We start from the raw sequence: 10,298 nt of genomic DNA on the forward strand, positions 1-10,298 counted from the left end.
CAGAGGAGGCTGTCCCAGGGTCTCCCTTGCCAGAGCTGCAAGGCTGTTGAGGGTGCCTGGCCCTGTGTCTCCCAACCACAGAGCTGCCCAGGCTCCCTGTGGTCCCTATAGCCCACCTCATCTCACTGCTGAATCATGCTGCTGTGCTCATGCAAGTCCCAGCTCTCTCTCCTCCCCATCATGTCCCCAGGCCGAAACAGATATGCTGGGGAAGGAATGGAAACACATGGCAGCATGTGCTTCCCATGGAGATGGAGAGCATCTTGGGGTGCCCCAAAATCAGACCATGTTCTGCCAACACAGGGCATGGGCGTCCTCTGCTCAGTGCAAGCAGACAGCCATTGGTGCCGTGCCCAGGATCACCAGTGGGTGCCTGCGTGAGCTGCAGTGCTGCAGGCATCCTGGAGGGTGAACATGCTGGGAGCTCTCCCAGTGCCACTTGCCTGGATGCAGTGGCTGTCCCTTGCTTACGGACCATCCATCAGGGGGTCCATCCAGCCTCATGGTATCTCTCATATCTGCTTTTCCTTTTCCAGCCACTCCTCCTCCAATGGCTCCTTGATTCTCTGGGAGCTGAGGGCTCCCTGTGCCCACTCCCTGTGCTTCAGGACAAGGGCTTCGTGGCTGCCACAGCATGGTACAAGCCTGCTTGATGTGCTCCAGGGTTCATAACAGCAGCCTGACAGCCCGGGCAGCTGGGGCAGACATGGACAAGATGGATAAGACCAGTGCCTCTGCCAAGAAGCATGTGCGTCTTCAGGAGAGGTGAGTGTGGCTGGACGGCACCTGCAGCCCAAACCCTGTGCCGCCTGTCTCAGCCCAGACAGTGGGTACCCACGGCACTGTTCATCCCCAAGCCTTGGGCTCCCTCAAACTTCTTTGCCCTGGCCCAGCTCTGCCAGCCCACTGCCTGCTGACTCGTGCAGATGCCAGGTCTGAGCAGCCCTGACCCACTCAACACAGCCCTGGCCAAATCTAGCCAAATGACTGGTTAGTTGCCCTCAACTCCCCCTGTCTTCTGGGATCTCTACCTGGCCCCTTTCTTCAACCTCTGTTATCCCCTGCCTGGCTTTTGCTCGGTGTGGGGTGGTTTTAACTGATGATACGGTGAGATGGGCTGCCCTCCTGTCCCGGGGTAGCAGAGGGTCAGCCAGGGACCCCTTTGTCTCACAGGAGGGGCTCCAATGTGTCGTTGATGCTGGACATGAGCTCACTGGGGAGTGTGGAGCCCATCCAGCCTGTCTGCACACCACGGGATGTCACACTGAAGTTCCTGAGGACATCCAGCCATGTGCTGAGGAGAGAGGAGCTCCAGCAACGTGCCCAGAGCCTGACACAGCTCCAGGAGGAGTTTTCGGTGTGACGCTCCCCTCCCCTCTCCCTCCTCACATGAGGGATAGCAGGGGCTGACAGTGGGGGTGACTGGCAGGGGTGGACATCTCTGAGGGAGGCTCCGAGCCAGTTGTGCCCCACAGCACCAGTGGCAGGGAAGGCGATGTGGGAAAACAGGGGTGAGGGGTGCCCTGGGTATCCTCTGGCTGCCTGCTCCCTGGTGCACACAAGTCCCCTTTGCATCCCTGGAAAGCCTGTCCTGCACTCCCATGCCAAGCTCTTCTCCCAGGGTGGCCTCTCTGGAAGGTGTCCCACCACATCTGGGGTAAGGACAGGGCTGATCCCAGGAGCTGACATCTCTGCTGATGCTACTAGGTCCCTGGGTCAGCCTCTCATTGCCTGGCAGACCAGCTCTGCCACGACGAGGGGACACAAACAGCAGCAGTGGGGGTTTCCTCATAGTTGTTCTCTCCCTCTGCAGAAAATCCCACCCAACTTCGTCAGTCCGGAGGAGCTGGAAATCCCTGGACGTGCCTCCAAGGACAGATACAAAACTATCCTTCCCAGTATGTGCCACTACATCTCCCGTTGCCTCACATTTGCCCAGGTGCCATGTGCAGAAAAGGGGGGACGGGGAGGGTGTGCACGCACTCATGGCTGTGTGCGCATGGGAGAGGGGCGACCCAGAGCAGCCCTGGCACCGGGGCGGGAGCTCCTGGGCGATCTTGGTGTTCCTGCCGTGCGTGCTCCTGCTCCCCATGTTGCCAGAGCTGGGTGCCGTGAGGCAGGGGTGCACACTGTGTTATGGGGTGCTACGTGGGGAGCTGCTCCTTGGAGCGTATCCCCAGGGTGTGCAGCACATGACGGCCCAGCCCGGGTTGCTCCCTGCCACCATGGGGCCTTGCACCAAGGGCATGTCGCTAGGGCTGTAAAGGCTGAGAACGTTACCGGGGCACTCGTTTAGGCCCTAGTCAGGCACTGGGAAGGCCCTGGGGGGTTATTGCCTGGCGGGTGAGTTACCCCACATGCTCACTGCAGTACAGACAGGTTTGGGCACAGCTGGCTGTACCCTGCCATGGCAGCGAGGGTGAAGTGGGGCAAGAAGGGGCCCGAGGGAGAGTGCAGACAGCTCTGAGCATGGCATGGAGCTGCAGGACTGTCCCTGGGGTAATGCCTGCTGTGTCTTTCAGATCCTGAGAGCCGGGTCTGTCTCAGGAGGGCAGGGAACCAGGAGGAAGACAGCTACATAAATGCCAACTACATCACAGTGAGTGTCCTGCCTGGTTGGGGAGTGGGTGGTCTCCCAAATCCTGCAGCCCATGGCTCCAGAGGCATTGGGCTGCAAACTCTTCAGTGCTGCAGGTGTCACGCTGGGACCCGCATGCCGGCGCACTGTCACCCACTGTCTGCCCTGGGGCAGCTGTCTGAACCTGCTACCCCTTTGTGAGCTGCAGAGGTGCGGCTCCGACCGTGCGGGGCAGACACACCGTCCCTTTGGTGGCAAAGTCTCGTGAGGTGACTGCTCTCAGCTCCTGCTGCGTGGGCGAGTCGCGCACTCATATGAGCTCCCTCACAACGGCTTCTCCATGAACTAGCCTGTTGTCTGGCAAGGCCACAGGAGGCAGGCCATGTCAACAGAGCATTGAAGCCCAGTGCTGTTCAACGCTTACACATCCAGGAATTTCAGCTCCGCTCAGGGGGCTTGTTGCAGTTTCCCAAGAAGAAAGCTAATGAAGGGAAGGGTATGGCTTATCTTTGACACCTGATGGGGTCCCTTTCCAGAGACTGAGAAGTCCTCAGACCCAAGGGTGTTACTTCAGGCAGCCTGATTTATGCTAATCATCCTCCTGCGCAAATGCTCCCTTCTAGGCTGCAGTCTCACTTGTGCTGAGCCACACATCATCCTCAAGACATTGTGTCTTCTTTCTGAGCAATTAATCTCCTTCCAGCATCCTTCCCCTTGGGACAGGTCGAGGTGCTGGGAAGCAGAGGTGAGTCTGCAGCCACTCTGGATGCATGGCAGCAAAGAGAGTGTGGGAATGTGGAAGAAAATTAGCCCACAAAAGTGCCCTCTGGTATGATGGACAGACCTCTGGAAGGTGGTCTGAGAGTGCAGGTTGGAGCTGGAAGGCATTTAGTAGCATTTCTTTTGGTGATCATGGGTGTGATCCAACGAGACAGCAGCGGTGTGAGCTGCCAGCATCCTGCAGTGAGGGTCAAAGTCTGACTTTGGACATAGGACCACCATGCCTAAAACTCTTGGGAAGTTTGCTGGTCCAAATGAGGGTTTGAACATGGGCAGCAGAAGACTACTTTTAAAGTAGTCTTCCTGAAGCATCCTGGCAGCATGCAGCTTGACATCGGGTGACACCATCACCCTGTCACATGCAGCAGGGTGTCCGTAAGCATGCGACGTCCTCTCACATGAGTGCTAACAAAATTGCACAAACGTTGCCCATCCCTATCTCACACACATGTGCACATATATGTGCACAAACCTGAGCACATGTGTGCCCACACATCCCTGTGTGGAGCTGGTATTATCTTCTGACCCCTTCCATATCCCGTGAAACATTTTTAGCATGAGGAGCAGGTAGGGGAAAATTCCCAGCTGACACCTCCAGGTCTTTCTGCAAGTCTCCTTCTGAATGGAATATCATGTTTCCTAGAAAAAAAATAATAATCTTGAGGCATGAGAAAAGGGCTATACAAAATGTTCCTGAAAATGTTCCTGCCCCTTGGCTGGGCCAGTGCATCTTCTCGTGGGAGCAAGCCATTAACAGGATTGCTGGAACGATGTGGATTAAAACACAGGATTTGGGTGCATTTTTAACTGAGATCTTTTGACAAAGCCATAAAGCTCTCTGCAGAGTGCTGTGCACTTGCTTTTCCAAAAGCTGTGTGCACTGTGGGTGCCTCCCCCAGCATCCCCAGGGCATTGTCAGCCAGGTGCCTGCCTCATTGCTGTATTGCCAAATTGCATCTCCAGCTGGGAGCTGGAGTAACAAGTTACTGACCCTGGGAGAAGGCTTTTCCATATGTCTGCCTGTGCCTGCCCTCCAGCTCCTGCCTGCTCACCTCTGCTGGGCCAGCAGCACTGCCCGTGAGGCCATTGTGTGAAGCAGGAGCTGAGCAGGACTCAGAACACCTCCAAGATTTTCTATATCTTGGCAATTTTATACTGGAGGAGGAAGTGACCGTGGAGGCAGAGGATGCTTGGAGCTGTGAAACGGAGCCTGGGGCAGAGGCGGAGTAGGGGCCTATGCCAAACACCCCTCCAAATGTCCCAGACCCAGCCTTCCTGCTGCTGGGCACTGCCACATCCCCTCCTGAGCCTGGCAGGGAGGCAGGACTGGTGGGATGCAGCTGGGATTATCCCAGCTCCCAGTCAGAGCAGGGCTCGATGACTTCTGCTTGTCCTTCGGTGAGAAGCACCCTCCCTGGGTGAGCTCTGGCCTGCCAAGGTGTCCATCATGCTGGCTATTGTCACACCAATACATGGGGATGCTTGCAAGGAGCTTGGGTGCACACGGCTTGCTCCAAGGGCTTGCTCCTGGCTTGTGGGACGAGGAGGATGGAGAGGATGTCTGGTTGTTCCTGATCAGCATTTCAAGAGTAAGTTTAGTAGGAAATAGCCTGTGCGGCTCAGTCTTTCACCTGTAGAGGAAGACAAGCACCACAAGAGCTGGGGTGGCCTGGAGACAGGCTCCCCTTGCATGTCAGGGGCCCCTCCAGTGTTGTTGATGGACCATGTGCTTGGCAGGGCTATGCAGGGCGGCCCCGGGAGTACATTGCCACCCAAGGACCCATGCTGAACACCGTGACTGACTTCTGGGAGATGGTGTGGCAGGAGGAGGCACCCCTCATCATCATGATAACGAAGCTCCAGGAACGCAAAGAGGTACCATTGTCCCGGCCCAGGCACAGCACCCCAGCCAGGAGCAAAGGGTGGAATGGAATAATAACAACAGCAAAGGGTTATGCAAGACCAAATGTGGGGTCTGAGCATCCACTTGCTTTCTCTGCTTTGCTCTCAGAGGGTACCCCTGATCAATCACACTTGGAGGAGGAGAGCCCCAGGCCTGCAGCCTTGGCCCCATCCAGCAAAGCTTCGTCTCCTCACGTGACCTCTCGTGCTCTGGGCATGCTTTGCTGGCTAGATAATAAGATTAAGGGATTAGGGAGATGGAGCAGAACCAGTGGTCAGCAGTGTCCCTCCAGCCGCTAGCAGATCTCCTCCTGGGCTGGGAGCTCTCAGCTGGTGGATCCAGGCAGGGATGGGAGCTGGCAGTGCTGTGCCCTGTATGGTGGCCGCCCTGTGCCTTGGCTGGGATTCCTGGCTCCCTGTCCAAGCAGCACCAGCCTGGGGGAACTCATCCTCTCTTTCCTGGCCAAGTCCTCCCTTCTCTCCCCAGCTGGCACAGCATCCCTGTGCCCTCCACGGGGCAGTCTGGGTCCTCCTGGCTCTGGCAGGACATGGACTGGCCCAGGCACAGCTCCCATGGAGCTGGGGAGAGCCCTGCAGCCCTGGGGTCTGAAAGCCATATGGCAGGGCATGGGACAGGGTGCAGGGGGAGCAAATGTGGGGAGAGGGATCTACCCCGTCCTTAGCTTCCCTCCTGTACCACTCCACATCCACCTTCCCCACTCCCCCACACCTCCCCAGGTGATGCCCCTTCCCAAGAGCACTGAGCAAAGCATAGCTTAGACATCCATCATGGGGTGCCTTGAGCATCTCCACAGCCATGAACACTGACTTGTTCTTTCAGAAATGTGTCCACTACTGGCCTGAGAAGGAGAGCACCTACGGTCCCTTCACCATCTGTGTGCAGGGCATGAGCGAGTGCGTGGAGTACGTGGTCCGGGATCTCTCCATCCAGGTGGGTTTGAGCTCCACCCTGGGGTCAGAGGGGGAGCTCAAGAGGGCCTGGCAGTGCCTACCAGTGCCCTGTGCTCTCTAGTGGGATAGCAACACTATGTGACAGGAGAGCAGAGAGTTCATGGCTTGGAGAGCTGGGTCTTATGAGCCCCTGCCAGAAGAGGGGTCTGCAGAGCTCCTGCCCGCCCAAGGAGGCTGAGGGGGAGCAGGACCCAGCCCTGGGGGTAAAGAAGAGCTAAAGGAGAGCTGGGGAGAGCTTCTCTACTAGCCCTTTACTGTTTGCACTATGCCATTGGGCTCTGTCCCATGGGATCTCCGTAGTCATCCCGGGCTGACACTAGCCAAAAGGATCTTGCTGGCTTAGCCTGGACTGTGGGGACAGTATTGCGGCACTCTGTATCTGGTCTCATCTGCTGGGATGGGACACTTCCCAGTGTCCCTGGACCAGGGGGCTTTCCTGGTGTCTGGCAGAGGCTCAAAGAGGGATTTGGGAGGAGAGCAGATGAGATGGGCACAGGTTGCATGGCCTCTGATTGAGCTGGACTCCATGCCTTCATTTGGCCCAGCCCAGTGAGTCTGTGCTCCCACATGCTGATTTCTCTTTTGTGCTGGAAAAGCTTGAAGGTGAATGTCGCCAGGTCAAACACATCCTCTTCCCTTCCTGGCCGGACCAGCAGACACCCGAGTCAGCCAAGCCCGTGCTGCACTTGGTGTCCAAGGTGGAAGAGACTCTGCAGGCTGTAGCCATCCCAGGGCCCATCATTGTGCACTGCAGGTAAGAGCTTTCCCCTCACCCAAGACCCTGTGTGTCCCTCACCTTGTGGTCAGTCTGCAAATGCTGGAGGGGAAAATCCCACATGTGGATGCTCATGAGCTGGTCCTGCTGTGGTGCAGAAAACCCAGGGCATCCCCACAGCAGAGTTATTCAACCAGTAACTTCTGTCCTGGCATCAGACTGGTGGCATGAGCATGGTACATACTGCCCTGTAAAGAAATCTGATTTGCACCTGGGTCTGCGGATGGCAAGGTGGGAGCAGGAAAGCTCTGCAGGGTTGGGGCCCAGCCACCAGACCCACAGCAGATTCATGGCTCAGGCTCCTGCTTCCTCTGCCACTGAGCATGGCCTGTGGCTCAACTCTGAAGCTGTTTTTCAGGGCAGTCCTCCTGGAGGAGGTGGCCTCTGTGTATTTTCTCTCACTGCTAAGTGAATTTGGGGACAGTGGAGCAGAGTGCCCGATAGTCCTTATGCAACACACTCTGCGTGTGACGCTACAGGCTGGTCCACCCCAGAGCAAACCGCTTGTTGCCTGAGGTTAAAGCACAGCTGGGAGGGGAGGTGAAGGGGCTGCAGAGACCCCTGCGCCACACAGGGACAGGGGGCACAGGTGGGTTTTTTGCTTCCAGAGCAGCCTCAGCTGGGCTGTGCAACATGGCAAGACCCTCTTACCATGGCAGAGTGATGCCAGCCCATGGCTTTGGGTGCCTGGCTGAGACAGTTGGTCTGGCAGCTGGGACTGCGACCCCAGAATTCCTCTAGGAAGAAATGGCAGCAAACTGATCCGGGAATATGTCCAGCTTGGACAGATTACGGTCCAGGCAGTGGATGTTGTTGGTGTTCAGCACAGCTGTGTCTGTCCCACAGCGCAGGCATCGGACGGACGGGCTGTTTTATTGCTACAAGGATCGGGTGCCAGCAGCTGAAGGACAAGGGGGAGGTGGATATCCTGGGAATCGTGTGTCGTCTCCGCATAGACAGGTGGGTGCTCAGAGCAGGCTGCTCCTTGGAGGGTCCTGCTGGGTGCCAAGCCTGGGAGGAAGGATGTTGGAGGAATGTAGGGACAGGCATCGTGCAGGGGCATGGGAACAATTTTTGATGGAAACAGGGTTGCTGAAAGACGCTGATGTGGCGACAGCAAATGATTGCCTAGCGCCAGACTGGTTTTGCTGTCAGGGCTATCAGAGCTCTGTGGACCTGAGGATGTGAGGGAGAGGAGAGCAGCACTGAACCTGGGAGCTGGTCTGCTCCTTCCAGCTCATCCACTAAATTCAGAAACATTTGATTTTGCCACTTTTGAAGGAGAAGTACTGGTAAAAATTACAGCCAAATCAGTTGCTAATCTGTATTTTGAATAGCCCAGCAATGCTTCTGAGCCCAAATACTCTTTGGGCAGTTCTGGTGCCTGTTTCAGATGTACCTGGATATGGCGGGTGAAGCAGGAATATTTGTGCCCCAGGAGCAGGGAGCTGGGGACTAGGGGTTGTAGGCTTCGGCGAAGTGTCAGCAGGACCTGCCTTTCCCTTGCAGAGGCGGGATGATCCAGACGAGCGAGCAGTACCAGTTCCTCCATCACACACTAGCTCTCTACGCTTCCCAGCTGCCGGAGGCGGGAGACCACTAGCACAGGGCTCCCACTGGGCTGACCTTTCTCTGACCTTTCCTCAACCAGCCTTGGGGACACCTCCGCCAAAACCCCTCCTGCTGCCCCCGGGCCACTGAGCAGCAGCATGAGCATCCCTGGAGGAGCACAGCCAAGCAAACAATGAGGATTGTGGCCTTGTGACCCTGGGCATGAGCAGGGCTTGGGGGGTTCACATGAGGGATTCAGTGGATGCTTGAGGTGGCCGTTGCTGCTGGCTTGAGACAAATTTCACCCATGGAAAGAAGCTTTGGCTTTCGAAACGTGCAACGTTTTACCCTCAACCAGAAGAGCAATCTGTGCGGAGGAATTGAAGCTGGGTGAGCGCCGGGGGAGCACGGTTTGCCTTTTAGCTGCCCAGAAATATTTACCCCATTAGACGTGGATCTGGTACAATTACCCTGCAAATAAACAGAGCCTCTTTCATGACTGTGTATCATCTATGGGGAGAGGCTGTGCTGTGTGCAGGGCTGGGCTTGCTCTGAACATGCATCGCGATGCTCTTTTTGCTAAAGATAGACCTTGAAGATTTAGTACAAAAGGCGCACAGTTGGTTGCCTTTGTTACATCGCTTGCTTTCCTCACCACCTTTGGCCAACACCTTCTCAACAACCTTAAAATAGGGGATATTCCTAAATGCATCTGCAATTTTGCAAGCAACATGTTCCTAATTGCCTTTTGTTATACGAGGGTGGGGGTTTTGCATATTTTTTTTTTTTTTTTCTGAAATCAGAGCAAAATAATATGGGGGGTTTATTGGGGTTTTTTTCACTGGTAAATTCAGGCAGAAAAAAGGAAGAAGAGGGAGAAACATTTTGGCATAAAGCATGGAGATGGAATGTTCTGTAAAATATTTTAAAGCTATTCAAAAATGGCCTTAAGTGATGGGCATTGCACACCTTCTTGGGCAGGGAGGACTGACAAGGGGCTGGGGCTGCCTAGTCTGTGCCTGCCCGTGTCCACAAGCCCTGATGTGGCCAGCTCAATGGGTGACAACCAGGGAAAAAAGGGTCAATCCTTTGCTGAGTCTGATCTTTCTTCAGCTCCCAGAGCATCCCCAGATCAGGGCTGCATGGATGCCCCTCCACTGCTCTGAGGGTCCCCAAAATGCAGTTGAATGGCTGCCCAATGGTTTTGCCCTAGTGCCCATTGTTCAGGCTCTATGGCTCTCTTGGGAGGAGAAATGATTGAATAAAAAGAGAAGTTTCATCCTTAACTCTGCAGTTCTCCTGACTTGTCATCAGTCCAGGAGGGGGTTCTTCAGGCCTGTGTCGTTTTCCCCTCTGTATCCCATCCTCACTGCTCCTCTCCTGTCCCTCTCCATTTACCCTCTATAAAAGCAGTAAGTGAGCAACTGAAGCAGCCTTGTCCAGGGACGGATAGTGAGCCAAAGTCAGCTGCTTCTCCCTAATCTCACTGGACATAAGTAGAAAAGCCAGTGGCAGACCACTGTCTAAAAATACCCAATATTACAGAAATTATCATGTATTGCTGAGCATTATTATTAGTGGTTCTCATGTGTTTGCAGACTCTCCAGATAGAGTACTTAACAGGGCACTTCCTATCGTGCAATAAAGCCGTGTTGAAGCATCTGCTCACTGCAAGGAGCAAATCCTTTTGGAGAAACATCTCAGAGAGTGGATGGAAGAGTGACAGACAGTGAGAGACCC

General features: G+C 55.4%; 1 protein-coding gene across 1 annotated transcript; it reads left to right on the forward strand.

Moving 5' to 3' along the window:
* The first annotated feature begins 634 nt into the window (after positions 1–634).
* Positions 635–8,669, forward strand: PTPN7 (protein tyrosine phosphatase, non-receptor type 7). The gene is made up of 9 exons (XM_010290095.1): positions 635–765; positions 1,174–1,357; positions 1,814–1,898; positions 2,523–2,599; positions 5,096–5,233; positions 6,102–6,212; positions 6,829–6,986; positions 7,854–7,967; positions 8,517–8,669. The coding sequence occupies exons 1-9, from the start codon at positions 635–637 to the stop codon at positions 8,608–8,610; spliced, it is 1,092 nt and encodes a 363-aa protein (XP_010288397.1). The 3' UTR covers positions 8,611–8,669.
* Positions 8,670–10,298: the final 1,629 nt, after the last annotated feature.

The sequence above is a fragment of the Phaethon lepturus genome, unplaced genomic scaffold (genome assembly GCF_000687285.1).
Source record: "Phaethon lepturus isolate BGI_N335 unplaced genomic scaffold, ASM68728v1 scaffold31676, whole genome shotgun sequence".
In the NCBI taxonomy this organism is placed as follows: domain Eukaryota; kingdom Metazoa; phylum Chordata; class Aves; order Phaethontiformes; family Phaethontidae; genus Phaethon; species Phaethon lepturus.

Coding starts and splice junctions, on each gene's coding strand:
- PTPN7 (XM_010290095.1), top strand. CDS start 635: ATGGTACAAGCCTGCTTGATGTGCTCCAGGGTTCATAACAGCAGCCTG. Junction 1,899..2,522: donor ATACAAAACTATCCTTCCCA/GTATGTGCCACT, acceptor TGTGTCTTTCAG/ATCCTGAGAGCCGGGTCTGT. Junction 5,234..6,101: donor AGCTCCAGGAACGCAAAGAG/GTACCATTGTCC, acceptor TTGTTCTTTCAG/AAATGTGTCCACTACTGGCC.